Source organism: Sapajus apella, unplaced genomic scaffold (genome assembly GCF_009761245.1).
Source record: "Sapajus apella isolate SASKATOON/1434 unplaced genomic scaffold, GSC_monkey_1.0 scaffold165, whole genome shotgun sequence".
NCBI classification, from domain to species: Eukaryota; Metazoa; Chordata; class Mammalia; order Primates; family Cebidae; genus Sapajus; species Sapajus apella.
The window spans coordinates 989,148-1,007,360 of record NW_022437105.1 but is presented as its reverse complement, the minus strand read 5'-3'; the positions used below and the strand labels follow the sequence as shown (position 1 = coordinate 1,007,360).

The following is an 18,213-nucleotide window of genomic DNA, read 5'->3' as shown; positions in this document are numbered from 1 at the left end:
CACACCGGTCCTGGGATACCCGCAGCCACCTCTGTGGCTGCATGTGAGTCCTCAGTAACGGAAGTGTGCAGGTCTTGACCCCAGGGTTTTAGGGATAAAAGTGGCCCAAATCAGCACTTTACTGGCTGCTAGTGTGTGCTAGACACCTTAGCTGTGAAGTCCCTAATCCTCACCGCCCTCCAGATGGAGCCCCAGCCCTCATCTTACAAATGGGGAAACTGAGGCCCGGGAAGGTCAGGAGCTCTCCACTGCAGAGCCAGAAGAGGACCCTCAGCCTCTTCAGTGTTCACTTGGCAGCCTGTACCACCCGCTCGCCCTAGAACCACTGCCAAAGCAGCCACTTCCTCCAGCTCCCAAAGGGCAAGTGAGGCCTTGAAACACACAGGCCCCACATCGTCACCTGCTGGGCCTCAGGCGTGTCAAAGCGAAGACCCTGTGTGGTTCCTTCCACCCCGTGAGCGTCAGCATCGCATTTTAGTACTTTGCTTTTCCTCAGTAAGGAATAACAGCATTGACACACTCCAAACGGAGAGGTGGGTGACTTTCTCAGCAGTGCCTTCAGCTGACAACCTGAGCATGAATGTGACTTGGCTGAGCTCCAGGTCGGTGGGCCCGTCAGGTTGGGCTGGACCATCCTGGAGTTCACTCTTGGCACAGACACTGACTTTTAGTGTGTGCTCTCCGTAATTAAAATTAAACTAAAATTAAATTCTAAGCAGCAAGCCAGGTTAACATGGTCTAATTGGCCTCACTACGGAAGCTTCCTGTGCTACTTTCATCATAATGAAGCTGGGAATGACAGCAGCAATGATATAAATACCTGCACCCACTAAGAAATAAACACATACATTCATTTATGTGTCTATTTATGCCAAACAGGCTCATTATGAATGACCTCCTAACATGCAGAAGGACGATCTCCCCATACAACAACCCTGCTGCTGTGTGGCTCCCTCAACCTGCCTTCTCCCCTCACCCGCCTCACGGCCCCCCAATTGCCCAGGTGCAGAACCTCCCAAGCGAGGATGTCACCTGGCTGTAGGTGCCGTCGCCATTGCACTCTGGAATGAACACTTGCTGAAACTCCTTCCGGGCTTGCTCCTGGGTGTACTTCCTTTCGGCCACACACCTGGACACGTCTGCAGGGAAGAACAGGGGGGAGCAGCGGTTACGCAATGGGAAGAAGACAGAATAGATGGGAACGTTGAACGATGCAAAGGCGAGTCAGGCAGGAGTGCTGAGGACATGGAGGCCGGAAGGGGCGCTCAGCAAAGGGCCCCCCAGAAGAAGGGCAGGTGCCCGTCACATGCAGGTCTGGTCCTATCTGATGCAAGTCCCGGGCAGGAAGGGCAGGATTCTTCTCCACACTGAATGAATGAGGACACTGAGGCTCAGAAGGCCTTCTGGCTTATCCCTGGGGAAAGCAGCTGGCCCCTGCTTCCTGAAAATGAGGAAATGCCAGCTGTCTGGTGGGGCACAGGCAGGCGCCAGCAGGTTCAAGGACATCCACCTGAACACACCGGGATCAAGTACAGACACAGAGGGTGGGCAGAGCTACATGCCACTGTTAAAAACAGACCAAAGAGAACTGACCAAGGGGCAGGGGTCTCAGGACTCACGGTGAGGGCCTTCCAACAGCAGCTGCAGCCACAGCCGGCCTGCTGAGACCAGCTCGACAGGAGAGGACACCTGCTCTCTTCTCCCTGTTTCTCAGTTCCCGTCCTGGCTCTTCCCACTTCACATGGAAATCCTACCATCAGGTGGATAAAAGGGTCGCGTCTCCTTAGAAAGCCTCATCCTCTGCCCCAGACGCTTCACACCCCACCATCCCGACAATACTGTGATATCACAGAAGGCACAATGTCTAAGCTCACTGTGGGAAAAAACTAATTTGGACATACGGAGACATGAAAACCAGTAATGCAGGATGCGCACGTGCCATGAGCAGGACTTGTTTCTCCCTCCTCTGCACCATCAGGACGGGGCTAAGACATGTGAGGACCACAAAGTCGGTTGCTGGCTGCAGCCACTCTCGGCCTTCCAGCCCAGCAAAGCCGTGAGCCCAGCGCCAACCAGGCCCATCTTTCAGAGGCGCCAGGGGGAGAAGGCTTTGTCCTAAGAACAGCCTTCCAGAGCAGGAGAAGATGTCACATTCGCCGCCATGGGCTGCACAGGAGATGCCACGTTCGCCACCACGGGCCACGCAGGAGAAGATGTCACATTCGCTGCCACGGGCCCCGGGCCCCAGAAGCTGACTACACATGCATGCTTCGCTTCTTTGGACCATCACACAATGTAGCTCATTTGAACTTTAAAACTTGAAAAGAATGACTTTCATTTTTTAAAAAAAAGTATTGCCAGATTGAAATCACAAGTGCCTACATCTGAGAGGGCACAAAGGCCCTCTCAACTCCAAGAAGCCTGCCTCAAATGTTGTTCATTTCCCTCTTCAGATGGTGACTTTTTGACTCCCTGGTGGTTAGGGTGCTGGCTGCGAAACGCGATCTGATCTGCGGACCAGCCCTGGGCCCCGCCTGTCACAGCATGCTGGGGCCTGCGCCTCTAACAGTGCTCCAGGGCCTGGGGGCGGCTCCTCCCTGGCTTTTGCAGAGCACCCACCGGCCACATGCTGCGTGGTACGGGCCTCTCTGTAGCTGAGCAAAGGCTCCTCCGTCCCGGCTTCCACCTTTCAGCTTTATTCTAGAGTCTGGCCTGGCCAGCCGGCACTCAGCAACATGTGGTTTTAATGCAGTCTGTGTTTGAGCTGAGGAGAAATCACTGCCTTGCTGGACGTCGGTCCTCATTTTTTAGTATAACCTGTGGTTTTGACTGTCTAAAAAGGAAAAGTGATAGGAGTTCCAGCTTGCGAGGTCTCGGCGAGGGTAAGGATGGAGCTATAAATTATTTCTAATATTTGAGCCGTCATGGAGCATGCCAAAAAAGCGTAAGTTTTCCAGACCCCTGTGGGCTTCATTCTTGGCCTGGCCCTCTTTTAAAGACTTCGCATTTGCCACTGGTCAGATGGTTCTGAAACCTGCAGCTCTTGGGTTTAACAGAATATTAAATTCCAAGTTTATATCTAGCCTATGGCAGACTATGTAATCACAGGAAACAATTAAGACTCAGCATGAAATTACAGGGCCCGCATAAATCATCCCTCAAAATAAATCTGCAGTCATCTTATTAAGCAAAACTGCTACACTCTTGCTGCTTATTCCCCAGATCTGCTATTCCTTATTCTGGATATCTTGTGTTCTATCAGGCTCAAGATCTTTACCCCAAGAAGAGGCTGAATAGCAGCCAACAAGGACCATTCCACCCAGAGGCACAACATCACTGGGGAATTAGCACCTAGAAATAGTCACCGCCCTGGCTGTTCTCATTGTCACTCTAAGGCATTATGAGCTTGATACAGACACGCCTTAGGCTGAATTAAATGCCCCCCTTCATAAAGACCAAAATATTAACCCTGAAAATTATACTACTTCCAACTTTTTAATCACTTTGAAAGAATAAAATAGGATGCTTCAAGACTGTCCCTTGGAAACCTTATTTACGGATGATAAATGTCTCTTCTTAATATATTCTTACTCTGCATGATTCTTGGGGTTAAGTTAAAAATTAAGCAGGTCCCTAACTGTTAGTGGCCTTGTTCACATTTCACTCTGAACACTGTATGTCAACTGTTTGATTATTAAATCCCCAGAACATAAGCTACATGATTTAAAAAATTACTGTGTGATGATTAGGCACCGTGGCTCAAGCCACCTGATCACGGTGGCTGTAATCCCAGCACTTTGGGAGGCCAAGGTGGGTGGATCACGAGGTCAGGAGATCAAGACCATCCTGGCTAACACAGTAAAACCCCATCTCTACTAAAAATACAAAAAAATAATAATAATAATTAGTTGGGTGTGGTGGCACGGGCCTGTACTCCCAGCTACTTGGAGGCCGAGGCAGGAGAATCACCCGAACCCGGTAGGTGGAGGTTGCAGTGAGCCGAAATTGTGTCACTGCACTCCAGCCTGGCAACAGAGTGAGACTCCGTCTCAAAAAAAAAAAAAAAAAAAAAAAAAAAACTGTACAACTACACATCCATAAAATTTACCATCTTCTCCATTTTAAAGTCAACAATTCAGTGGCATTTCACACATTCACGATGCTGGGTAACTGCCACCTCTGCCTAGTTCCAGAACGTTCTCCTCATTCTCAAAAGAAAACCCTGTGCCCATGAAGCAGCCATTCCCCATTTCCCCCTCACCTCGACCGCTAGAACGATGCATCCCCCTCCTGTCTCAACGAATCTGCCTATTCTGGGCATTCCCTGTCAGTGGAATCATACACGAGGTATCCTTCTGTGTCTGACTTCCTTCATTTAGTGTCATGTTTTTAAGGTTCATGTCAGTTACAGCATGTTTCAGAGCTGCGTTCCTTTTTCAGCTGATTAATATTCTATTGTATGGACGGACCATGTTTTGTTCACTCATTCATTCATTCATGGATGAACACTTAGGATCTTCTGGGCATTGTAAGTAATGCCGTTACAAACATTCACGTGAGTTTTTGTTTGAACACTTGTTTTCAAGTCTTTTGGGTGGAAAGTAGAAACGAGAGCGTAGAAATGATGGTTCACACGGCAGGTCTGCGTTTAATTACGGAGGGAGTGTCTGCTGTCTGCCAGAGTGCTGAACCGCTGTTTGTCCAGCCAACAGGGACCAGTCTTTCAACTCCACCATCTGCCCAGAATTTATTTTGTCTTTTTAAAATTGTTGTAAACATTTGACTGGGATAAAATGCTGTCATAGTACTTTTGCTCACGGTATTATTTTTACTATAATCAGTATCTACCTCAAAGGAAAACTCAGCTGGAAATTGTAATGTTAATACTTTAATTAAATAAAATTGTTAATCTCCTTCTTATTGAAGAATTTTGTCACTTTCTACTAGACAAAAGAAAAACTTTCTGATGTGAATTTTGTCATACATTTTTAGAAAAGCTTTGCTCTTACCTGAAGAGCCAGGACTTTATAAATAAAGAATTAATCATTGTTTAGCGAGGCATCACGAACAGCAGGTTTTGTTTTTGTTTTAGAGACAGGTCTCTGTCAGCCAGGCTGGAGCACAGTGGTGCCATCGCGGCTCACTGCAGCCTCAACCTCCTGAGCTCAAGGAATCCTCTCACCTCAGCCTCCCCAGTAGCTGGAAACATAAGCAGCACCATAAGTGGCTAATTTTTTAATTTTGTAGAGATGCGGTCTTGATTTGTTGTCCAGGCTTGTTTTGAACTCCTGGTGTCAAGCAATCCTCCTGCCTCCCAGAATGCTGGGATTACAGGCGTGAGCCCCCACGCCTAGCCCTAACAGAAATATTTTGATGAATTTTTCGTTAATGATAATTAATCGTGTAAGCAATTTATTTTTACCTGTTTAATGATGATTTCTTTCTTTCAGTTATAAAATAAAATGGGGCACCAGTGAGATCACAAACTTGTTTAAGTACCAAGGTATGTCATGGAGCCGAGGAGTGGGGGCTCACACCTGTAATCCCAGCATTTTGGGAGGCTGAGGTGAGTGTATCATCGGAGGTCAGGAGTTCACCACCAGCCTGGCCAACATGGTGAAACCCTATCTATACTAAAAATATAAAACTTAGCCACGTGTGGTGGTGGGCACCAGTAATCCCAGCTACTCAGGAGGCTGAGGCAGGAGAATCCCTTGAACCTGGGAGGCGGAGGTTGCAGTGAGCCGAGATCATGCCACTGCACTCCAGCCTGGGTGACAGGGTGAGACTCTGTCTCAAAAGAAAAAAAAAAGACATATCATGGAAACTATTAAAATGTGATGCTCACTACAAAGTAGAAATGAACAGAAGTGTTTTATAATGGTGACTTGGGATGAGTATTTTCTTTTAAACAGGAAGCAAATAATTCCCTAATTCACTAGAATCTCTCAAAACAGGATTAGACAAGAATCAGCAGAGACTGCTTTGCTGAACATTTTCCACAGAAGAATTCTGGAGAGCAACAATTAAAAGGAACGGTTAAAAGTAATCTTTGAGAAACGTTTTCAAAACAGGACATGAAGCAGTGATATTCACAGGGGATGCTGAATTCGGTGGTCCTAAGCCCGAAGACTTCCTCTTTCAGGGACCCCTGTCTATAACGGAATAGAATAACATAATCATGCTAAGCTAGGCAAGAATGAATCACAGAAACTCTTCCTGTTGGTCTTCCGTCTACACTAGAGATGCTGCATCAAGACTTTGATGCCGCTCAGCTTCCTACAGCAATAGGCAGAAAACTTTGGGACATAGGTAATGATGGTGGCATCTCACTCATCCGATAAAGGATGAGCAGCTAGCCTGGATGCTTTTCTGGTCGACAGATGCAGTGACTCTGGATCTGGCTGAGATTCAACGTCACTGAATGCTGAGATTATGGCCCTGGCCACGTAAACCCTTCAAGCTCAGGGTCAGCTTCCGCTGCCGTCTCCCCGTGGCCCAGTGCAGGAGGCAGGGACAGGGCTGCTGTGGGAATGTCGTAGGCTGAATGAACAAAAGGCGGCCAGGCGGAGGACTCACGTGGTGTCTTTGTACAATGGTCACAGCAATGACAGCCCTCAGAGTTGCATCGCTTTTATTGTTTTTGGAGTCAAATGAAGGCAGATACTGTGTTTTAAAAGTTGTAATATTTTGCCCACCCGTAATTTTGAAGGCCAGCGACAGGAAAGCTAAGAATGCTGTGCTATAGTGCTCTCCAGCAGAACTGAAGTATTCTTTTCACCCTAATATAGACGGAGGCGCAGTGACATGGGCCAGCAGGTCTGCAGCAAGCTCCCACCCCCAGTGATCTGCAGCCCTCGGCCTGCAAAAGCAGCACACTGCATCCCCATAGCAACAGACTAGCACGCCCCTCCAACCCTCCCTCGACCATAACTAGAACGATGTTATTTCAGAGCTAAGGGAGACAGGAACAATGTTTTCATTTTGTGTAAGTATTCTCATTTTAAATGCATAGAGGCAGAAACAAAGTTATAACAGGAAATCCCTAAATATGTAACTGAGATTGCCAAATTGTAAAGAGAAAATTAAGAGAAACTGCAAACCACTGCAAGACTATATTATGGTATTCAGACAGCCTTGACAATATTTATACAAGAAACAACGATCATACCCATCTCTATGACAATTAATAACCATGATTTTCCATAGATCGAAATAGATGATTGTGTAGGTGGCCAGCAAATCCTTTGCAGGAAGGTCAGTAAAACCTTCCGGAAGGCAGAAGCTACTTAGGCTGTGTGGAGAGGCCCCTGCTCCACCGGTGTCTTGAGTTTCGTAGCAGCGCAAAGCAAACCCAGGAAAGGGCCCTTTGATGTGCCACATTCCAGGAACATCCCGCTGTGTTGCTGGTCACGGCTGCACACGAGAGCAAAGGCCCTGAAGGTCCCACGACACCTGCTCTGGTCTGTGGGGAAGGCACTCCTAAACATCAGATGTGTGAAAATACCATAAGCAGGTTAAGGTCAACATAATCTGGGTAGAGTTTCTGCAAGACACAAGCGCAGATTCAGCTGAACTTGCTTCTGATAGCTGCGTCTGCAGGAAGAAGGAAATTCCACCTAGAAAGAGTGGAGCCAGGGATAAGCACGGGACCTGGGAGGCCAGGACAGAAAATGAAACACAGACATTCATGCTCACTCACACACACATGCTCACACACACACACACAAACCACATAAACACACATTCACACATACATGCACACTCTCACACACTCATGCACACACCTCATGGACACACATTCACACATATGTGCACATACACACATGCACACTCACCACCTACACGCACACACGCACACATGCACACACATACACACACTCTCATACACATGCATGCTCACACACATGAACACACACATGCACACATACACGCATGCACACACACACAGACATGCTCACACACCACACACATGAACACACATGCATACACACACCTTCAAACACACACACTTGCAGACTCACACACCACATGAACACATTCACACACATGCATACATGCACTCACATACCACATGAACACACACATTCATACTCATACACACAGACACACGCATGCACTCATGCACGCACATAAACACACAGCACATGGACATACACATTCATACACACACATGCACTCATGCACCCACATAAACACACAAAACTTTTAAATCCAATTTAATTAAACATGGACTAAACTATTTTAATTGTTTCCAAATAGTACATCCAAAAGAGACAGGCCTACAGAACTGTCATTCACCAAAAATGTAAAAATGCCCTGAAATACGACAGCAGCAGCCTCACATGTGCCAAGGTGACGCTGTGTGACACCAGCCAGCGCCAACTCCAGGAACCACGCAGAGAAAACCTGGATGTTTATTCGTATTACACGAATGATCTAAAGGGAATATCCTGGGCTCCCTCTTTTACCTTCAGGGAGGAAAGTTCTCAACCTGGGTTTTGTTATGGAATTTGCAATCTCTACACTCTTAGAGGGAAACAGAAGCACAATTTGCTCAGTGACACCGAGCCCCGTGTCTGTTCTCACCTGTCCTAGGCTCAGTGTGTTTTGCTCCTGGTCCCCTGGAGCCTCTGTTGCTGCATTTGCAGCGCGGGGACAGGTTGGATGCTGGGATGGGTGACTGACAGCATGGCCCAGCCCCTCAGGCTTCCGCCATGAGCCAGGATGCAGGTGCAAGGCTGCCTCTTTAGGAAAACTCCAACTGCAGATGGGAGCCGGAAGTCCCTTTCTAAGGCAGCCCCCAGCAGGGAACAGACTTAACTCGAGGCCACACGTGGACGAAAAGCAGATGGAGCCTCTCTGAGTCCCAGCCCCCATGCCAAATCTAGACTACCGGAGAAGCAGGGCACCCAGTTATTTCAAGATCTAGAATCACGCTGAGCAGTATTTCCTCAGACTGATTTTGATGTTTGCTGCCTTGGCAGCTACAGCACCACACACGTGAGATTTTGGAGACTCCAGGTGCATTCTTTCCAATAGAACCTTTTCAGATGAAGTGAGACTCACTTTGGTGAGGTTCATTTTATTTCTGCCTGCTTCTCCCTTATCATATTTTTGCATCATAAGCTTACGGTGTAAAAGTTCTTCAGTAACACAGGAGAATTCCCACTGAAATAATCATCCAGAAAAATTAGCTGAGATGAGGGAACAAATACACTAACGAATACTACCAAAAATGACATCTGTGTTTAACTGACATTTGTCCTCCCTGCCCAAAGAGAACCTCACTTTGACCCTGCAGCTGGGTATGGCAGAGGCCTGAAGTCAGATGCTGGGGAGACACCTGAAAACCCACGAGCCAGAGGGAGCAGCAGGTGTAGAGTTGCTACCCGGAGTGTCTACAAAATCCCTCACGGGCTCCTCCTCAGAGTCTGCGGCTAAAGCAGAGGCTTCCTCGCGCCCTTTCAGCAGAATATCTGACGGGGCTTATGTAAGGGAACAGGGCAAGAAAGAGGAAGATAAAACTCCAGGTTTAATGAGGTGCTGTGGGCTCCCCACTTCTATCGCACTTGAAGCCTTCACAGTCTATCGCTTCGTTGAAGAGTGCATCATCTGGTTTTAAATTTATTCTTAAATTGTTTCTCTTCTGAGCACACACAGCTGAGATTTATAACTCAGCCAAGGCGTGAATTCACATCTGAGTGTTTCTGCAGTGTGGCTCACACACAGCAGTCACACACAAAGGCGAGAAGAACATGCTTCCTTCAACCCACACTCCTGGCTTTGCGCCGACTTCCCGTGACCCACGGGCGTGTGATTTCCCAGGTGAGGCATGCTGGAAGACCCGTTAATCCCAGGACTACCGTCCAGGGCACCACTGTCCTTCCTGGCCAACGATGCAGGGGCCGTAGCAGCAGCGTGTCCGTGGTAGAAGGACAAAATGTGGAGAAAAACACACTGTTCTTGGGGGGGTGTGTTCTTGAGTCTGGAAGATGCTTCTTCAAATAGTTCATCTCCAAAGAAACAGACTGACTTGTTCTTTCTCAGATGCAGAGTAAACAATCTGTAGCACTGGGGCCGGCTAGGGAAGCCAGGTGGGATCAGCACTTCGGGGTCCTGTGTTTATGACCCCGTGAAGTAAGCACCACCAGACTCTGGAGGAGCCCCTGAGGGCCCCCTGTGCACCCCAACATGTGCCCCATGCCTGTCCCTTGTGTGGAGGGAGGTCTCCTGCCCCAGCCATCTACCTCATAGGAAGGTCTGAAGACAGGCTGGGTGTTGGGAGTGTCTGGGGTCCTATTGAAATTCTCACGTGAAGCCATTTCCGGCGCTAGAAGCAGGCCGGTCAGTTCCCATCCAGCGGATGCTGCCAGGAACAAAGATTCTTACAGAGTGGTGAGTTTTGGGGCACCCACTGCTGAACTGAATCACATGAAGAGAGACGAGCTCCCTGAGACGTTATCTCACAGAGAATAGCGCGGACTCACTCTCAGCCTCAGTTCTCTTCAAGGAATCATTCAGTAGGAAGAAAACATCAGGTTACCAAATGTATTAATATCCAGTCAATGTCAGAACTTCTTAAAAGAAACAGGTTGAAGCGAATCAATCATAAAACTTAGAATCACACAGAACAATGCTGCACAGGAAGTATCAGTTGTCTGTCAGGCCTCCGAGTCCAAGCCTGGCCATCATAGCCTTGGTGACCCACACGCACACCTCAGGATGGTCCCCAGGAGCCAGGAACCTGAAGTAACCACAAGTCACCAGGTGGCCTCAGAAAGAAGTGAAACAACTTGTTCTGCCTCAACTAATTGCTCTCCCCCTGCAACCTGCAACCGCTGTTCCTGCTCAGCCTTGTGGAATTTGCCCTGGACACTGGGTTTCTCAAGTCCCCACCCCCGTAACTGTGTAATTTACCGCACCCTCCCCTCTGCTTGCAAACAATACCCCCACCCTTATGATCACGCCTGTTTGTAATACATGAGCCCTACCCTTGTGACCATGCATCCCATGACGTCCTCCGCTTCCCAAGACAGATCACCACCTTTAAGTGACCGCTTGCCCCAACCTATTAATCCAGCTCCTCTCCCACTGCCCTCTGTGGACCCTCTTTTCTGACTCAGCCTGCCCGCTCCCGGGTGCATAAACAGCCATTCTGCTCACACAAAGCCTGCCGGCTGGTCTCTTTATGCAAGTGACGTGCCTGATGTTGTCCACTTGAATAAACTAAGAGTTTATGTGTATGTGTGTGTGTGTGTGTGTATGTATGTGTATATGTGTGTATGTGTGTGTATGTGTATGCGTATAGGTGTGTATGTGTATATGTGTGTGTATGTGTATATGTGTGTGTATGTGTATGTGTTTGTGTATGTGTATGTGTGTATGTGTGCGTGTGTATGTGTATGTGTGTATGTGTGCGTATGTGTATGTGTATATATGTGTGTGTGTGTGTATGTATGTGTATATGTGTGTGTATCTCCCATTAAATGAATCTAAGATATTTCATCCAAGTTTTCACCAGAGGAATTAAAACTAAAATCATATACAATTTACTGAAACCTAAATGTCTACTGAGAAAAGAAAAAAACCTATAAGGACAAATTAATGATATAGATCTATAGAACTTCAGACAGATTCGAGTCAACAAATTATTTTCCTTTTCCTTGAGATAAGAATGGGTGTTTAGGAAAAAATTCAGTCATTTACAAAACATCATTTACTTTGAATGGTATATTCTATTTTCCCTACCACCACAAAGAAAGCTGGAGCAGGTATTGCTGCTTCTGTAGTCGAAGTTTCAACAGGGATTTTCATGTAGATAGTGCATACAAGTACATATATAATTCAGTGAAAGAATGTCAAATGCTTTCCATTGTAATGGTGTTATCCTTACTTTTATGGACTTTTTTATAGAAAGATATTTCAAATCTGTGTTTTAACAAACTATTTTTTTCTGGTAAAGAAAAATTTATATATATCGTTCTTTCTCTTTAACACATTTTCCAAGCATTGTTATTTTCTCTGAGCTAACGTTGGATGGAGTCAGTTCCTCAGTGTTTGGGTGGCACCATCGCCCATGCTACCCATTGACCCTGCAGCTATTGGCTGTTTTGAAAAGGGGCTGGTGCTCCCTCAGGCTATAGAAAGTGGTTCTCTAGAGTTCCCAAGAGCTGTTTCAAACAGGTGTGTGCCCAGAACCCGGCTCTCTGCAATGGATCCTGAGGTGTGTGGTGGGTCCCGTGAGCAGGCAGCAACCACACTAGGCCACATGCTGTGGTCCTTGCCACACCCGTCCCACTGAGTTCACTTCAGCATCTTTAAACTCTGTGTCTGGGATTCAGGTACGATCCTGCCACTGCACTTCATTTACGTAAAGTAGGAATCAAATACTTTTTCACTGCATTTTGTTCCTTGCAATCCCAGCAGCCTATTGAGGTTAATAAGTGAATTAAAGTTCTATTTTTCCTTTGAAAGTAGCTCACCCCTTCCATTTGTGGTCCTTTCTAAAGCACTCCAGGGCTTCCGCACAGCAAGACTCGTTGCAATCGTGTTGGTGACGCTGGGGCCTGGCGCAGCTGGACAAAGGCACGAGGTGGGCGCCGGGGGGGCAGCCTGGGGAGCTCAGGGAAGCATGTGCCATGCAGAACGGCAATTTGCATCCCTGTTCTGCCCACAAATTCCTGTGTCTTTCAGTTTCCCACAGGTGAGTGCAAGTCCAGGTCCCAGCACTCAGCTCTGCCAGCCTGGCTCCACCACTTCCCTCTTGGCCTCTTCTGTCGGACCGCATAGGATCCTCTGAGTAGGCTTCTGCTCCAGTCTTCATGACTCCCGCAGCATGTGGGGAGGACAACCCCATCATATGATAAGCACTTTAGAAACGGCATCTGACCGCAGAACCAGAACAGGACGTTCGGCTCCACAGCACCATTCTGTCTTGTGCCCTGAGATGTATAACAAAATCATCTTCCCAGGGGCTCGAACTGGAGGGTCTACCTGCCAACCTACTGTGCCCCATACCTGGCACAGCAGGAAAAAACTGAAGTATTTTGATAAATTTCTTTCATAATGGCATAAGACAGTCTAAGAAAAGAATATTAGACAAGTAAAAAAATATGCTGCTCTTAAAATGCATAGAAAATACTCTTCTTCCTTACATGCTGTGAAAAAAATGAAACATAAACTCGTTTGTAAACGTAAAACATTACAACTATGAAAATGCGTTTGCATACATTTTGAGGACGGATTTACCCATCTTAAGAAGAACGATCAAATAGCAGCTCACCTCTGCAGTTTCCTCGATATGCAATCTCTAGTTGGGGGTCTTTGCACTTGGCACGTTGAAATTCACAACGGGAAAGGAAGGTCCTGCCATCAGATGCGCAGAGAGGTTTCTGGGGCGAGCCCGCACAGTCCAAGCTGCAATCCTTGTCTTTGTCTTGATCAACTCTCAAAAACTTGAAAGAGAAAAAAAGAAGCCAGACAAATTTAAAGACACATTCTTCGGAGCAGCAGAGAACAGAAGGCTGTCTCAGGCCAGCTTCCCGGTCAGGGAAGAGAGCCTTGAGGAAAAACGCCACCCGGTTCTTACCCCTGCCGGAAGCACCACGTGCACCTCTGAAAACGTTAAGCCATTGTCTGTTTCAAAAACCTAGATAATTTGGAGATTCTCTACATCAACATTGGCCATCTGACACAGAACAACATGTGAATCGCTGATCTCTGAAGTGGATGCACGTGTGTCTAACTTACTCCAGTGGCCTGAGTAGCAATGTTTTCCTTTTAATCTGTGAATTCACTGACTGCTTTGCCTCCACATCCACCACCACACTGAACCATTCTTTTGGAAGTGACAAGGGTCAGGAATGTCCACTGTCTGGAACTGGGAGGGAACCTTCCTGATTTAAATGCTACTACACAATTTTAACTGCATTCTGCGAACGCATTCCTGTGCACTCAATTTGACTAGATTATTGTTTTTTGAATGGTTGTTGAATGAATGAGTGAACTCATGACCCAGAGGAAGTTTTTAGGTATTTCTCTGAAAATGCGTAAGGCACAGGAATGCTCTCTGCAGGCCATAGAGACCACCCAATGACGTGTGCACCCTGCAGTTCCTATGGCGGCGGCCCCAGGCCCCTGATCTCCCCTCTGCTGATTTACAGCCTGACACGTGCTTCCGAGCTCGCTAGGACTCCCAGGGAAGCCTCTGATCAGGGTTTGTTGGCCCCTCGTATTTTTCAGTGTCCAGCCACTAGTCCTGTCCAGGCCTCCATCAGCCCAGGCAAAACACCAGACACCAAGGTGAAGCTGTAAGTGACACAGAGGAAGCGCCTGTGCTCGGGGACAATCAGGGCTGCCGGAGGCCTTCGGTCCCCAAGCCATCACCTGCCCCATAGGGTGTTCTCCCTGATCCACAGAGCACAGACAATGTGCTAAAAGGAGGAGGAGGCAGAGCTGTGGCTGCAGGGCATGAGCTATGGCAGTACTGTGTGCACGTGAGCGGGGCTATTGGAGATTGTTCACCCAGGGACATTTGTGGAGATGAAGAGAGCGCTGCTCCGATGACCCATCACCTCTTCCAGTTTGGGCAGGGGGAAAGGGATCGAGGTTCAGCAGAAGCTTTGGGACCCTCATCAACGTGCTCCTTTACCAGTAGAAGAGAAAAAAGAAATCGGCCAACTCAGCATGCTGCATTCCTTAAGAAAAACAAAACTTGCTCCCTTGAAGTCTGCATCCCAGCTGGCTCTGTTTAATGGTTAGCTTTGCCCAGCTCATCCACGTTTAACCCTCTGCAGCTGCGGCTCACCAGGAGGGTTATGTCAGGGGAGCTAACTCAGCAAGGAACTGACACTCACTTTTATATTATTGTCACTTAGGGCTGTCAGTGCCACTGTGGGTTAAGCCTCAGTGCTTTTAAAAATGGCTGCTCTGCTCTCTTGAAGATAAATCTTGACCCAAGCTTTGGAGGAACTACGGCGACCTTGATGGGCAGTGAAAAAGTCCCCAGCAGCCAGGCATTTGGAATTCAACCATAATTCTCGATAACTGACATGCTCTAATTTTCCTGAGAATGAACTCATCTGCTAAAATCATTTGGGCTTATTTTAGTGGAAAGAATCATAACCTGTGATTTCTTGAATGAAAATTTATCTACTTTAAATAACTTGCCCAATGTTACACATACTTAAAAAAAAAAAAAAAAACTTCACACTGAACAAAGAATGAAAAATAAAGATTAGCCAAAAGCTGAAGCTGGACTCGAAGCAGGGAGCGCTCAGGAGACGCTGTAGGGGCGGATGGACCGTGGGAGCCCCAGCCCTCCCCAGAAATCCAGGCGGGGTCCTCAGAGCTCCCGACCTGAGGACCGTGGCTGCGTGTGCGCACGGCAGGTATGGCTCAGAACAGGTAAGCCCGTGTGTTTTGGAGTTCACAAAGCTTCTTGGCAGTGTCCTTGCCCAGATTTGCGGATGAAGCCTGGAGCCAAGGGACGGACGAGCGGGACCCAGAGGTGACGGGCTTTGCCGTCTCAGAGGGAGCTACTTTTCAAAGATGTTCCCTTTCAAACAGCATGCTCTAATTTTCCTGAGAATAAACTCACCTGCTAAAACCATTCAGGCTTATTTTAGCTAAGAGGCAAGTGAAAACAGATCATTGCCTTTCAGGGTTTTGCAAAAATGTGTGCTTTTACTGAAAAAAGGCAGAGCCGGCATATAAATACATTCAATTGAATTCTGCCACTGATGAGTCTCAACACACATTTTTCACTTCACCAAAAGCATTGAGTGTGCCCTTCCAGCAGTGGAGGGGTACGTGGCGGGCAGGCAGCTCCTGGGAGGCGGGACCTTCAGGTGCTGTGCGTTGGGGAGTTCCTCCACCCACTGAGAGGCTGTTGATCTTATAAAATGCATGGGAAATCCCATTACTGGGTATATATCCAAAGGATTATAAATCGTTCTACTATAAGGACACATGCACACGAATGTTCATTGCAGCACAGTTTACAATAGCAAAGACCTGGAACCAACCCAAATGCCCATCGATGATAGACTGGACAGGGAAAGTGTGGCATATATACACCATGGAATATTATGCAGCCATCAAAAATGATGAGCTCATGTCCTTTGTAGGGACATGGATGAACCTGGAAACCATCATTCTCGGCAAACTGACAGAAGAGCAGAAGATCAAACACCGCATGTTCTCACTCATAGATGGGTTTTGAACAATGAGAACACATGGACACAGGGAGGGGAGCACTACACACTGGGGTCAGTTGGGGGGAAATAGGGGAGGGACGGTGGGGGGTGGGGAGTTGGGGAGAGATAGCAAGGGGAGAGATGCCAGATGTCAGTGATGGGGAGGAAGGCAGCAAATCACACTGCCACGTGTGTTCCTATGCAACAATCTTGCATGTTCTTCACATGTACCCCAAAACCTAAAATGCAATAAAATAAATAAATGGAAAAAAAAAATAAAATAAAATGCATGGGAGTCATTCCTCACCTCAAGGCACTGGAGGGTCTCACAGCCTTGTTCTCGCAGCACGCAGCTGGCTGGGGCTGGGCAGCTTGGCACCCGAGAAAGAGGGAAAGCCAGGAAGAAAACATGAACCTGCAGAGTGTTCACAAGGAGCCCCAGGTGCCTCCGTTTCAAACAGGGGCCTGCCCATTAATAGCTGTCTCTGACTCTCGATGAAAAGATGGAATAACCTAAATCCTGTTAATTTTTAAGTTTAAGGGGTGGTCTCTATGCATTTCCTGAAACCCTAAGTGAGGAGATGCTGAGGACTTAGGTAAGACACTGTAATTATCATTTTCTCTAAAGGGAAAGAGACAGCCTGGACTTTTTTTTTATCAAATAAAATCCCCCAGCATCCAAGCATTTGGAATTCGACCATAATTCTTGATAATTGACTTGTGTGGAACTAACAATGGAAACATTCTTTCTCAGGAATAAGAACTCACACAGTGTATGCACATGCTTCTCCCCTTCCTCCTGTTTAATCGCAATTACATTTCACCGGAGACAGTGGAAGAAAATAAGCTTTTAACTAACTTGTGTTCATTCATAAACAGCCTATTCAAGAAAAATAAATATTCCTATTCCAAATAATTCACTGTTAAAAGAACTGCTTGAGAGTCTTGACACTAATTCAAGATAAAAAGTACTCCGCCACATTTAGAATGCAATCGATTGACATCGAGCAGCTTTATTTAAAAAAAAACCTCAAAATTACAGGGGTTTCCCATTTATTTTGATTTCCAGGAAGCAGCACTATTTGCACAGGTGCAAGGAGGCCAGGTGTGAGGAAGGTGGGGGAAGGAAAGGGTGCAGGAAGCATCTTTGTGGACACCAAGTAGCTCAGGCATTAGAGAACCAGTCAGACAGGCTCGATGGGTCAAGTCATGGTCTGTGGTTCTTCTTAATAAATTACTGGGCTTGGGCCAGAAGAAAAATATTAAAACAAAATTAAACCATCTAGGAACCAGGTAAAAACACTCTTCCAATCTTAACATGTATAAAATTTCTCCTTGTAATATTGATTAAACACTTCTCTGTCTATGTGAAGTAACACATGGTATGAGAAAACATTGAGGAAATTTGTCTCTGAAATACATAATTCTGTAGCAGTAAGATTTGCAAGCCAGGTGCAGTGGCTCACACCTGTAATCCCAGAGCTTTGGGAGGTCAAGGGGGGAGGATCTGCGGAGGCCAGGAGTTGGAGACCAGCCTGGGCCAGACAGTGAGACTCTGTCTGTATTGGGGGAAGGAAACTAGCCAGGTGTGGTGGTGTACACCTGTGGACCCAGCTGCTTTGGAGGCTGAGGTGGGAGGATCACCTGAGCCTGGGAACTGGAGGTTGCAGTGAGCTATGACTGCGCAGCAGCGCACTCCAGCCTGGGCAACAGAGTGAGACCTTGTCTCAAAAAAAAAATTCTCCAAAGCAGGCACTTTCTAAATAAGAGGCCAAGAGAAAAGAGATTGTGTCCACGTGTTTGCCTCCTCTTAGTGGGAGGTGCATGCAGGAAGAAATGAGATTGAACGAAAGACAGGGCAGCGCCAGCGACAGGGCCCACTATGTGCAGAGCCTGTACAATTCTGGACTTATCTGGGGGCAGGTGGGACAGTGGTGCAGACTCAGGCTTGTTTGAGTCATTTCTCCATTTTAAAGCCTGGACTGTCTCGGGCTTCTGAAAACAGGGTCCTTCT

The 18,213-nt window shown here is 47.2% G+C and overlaps 1 protein-coding gene across 2 annotated transcripts in view; it reads right to left on the bottom strand.

Annotated features, from left to right (window-relative positions):
- The window catches only part of SMOC2 (SPARC related modular calcium binding 2), a 190,635-nt gene that overhangs the window by 112,155 nt on the left and 60,267 nt on the right, over positions 1–18,213 (bottom strand). For both annotated transcript variants that reach the window (XM_032267086.1, XM_032267087.1), the window contains exons 2-3: positions 13,286–13,457; positions 1,033–1,139 (exon numbers count right to left, since the gene is read on the bottom strand). In XM_032267086.1, coding sequence (XP_032122977.1) covers positions 1,033–1,139; positions 13,286–13,457 — 279 coding nt within the window. The remainder of the gene's footprint in view (positions 1–1,032; positions 1,140–13,285; positions 13,458–18,213) is intronic.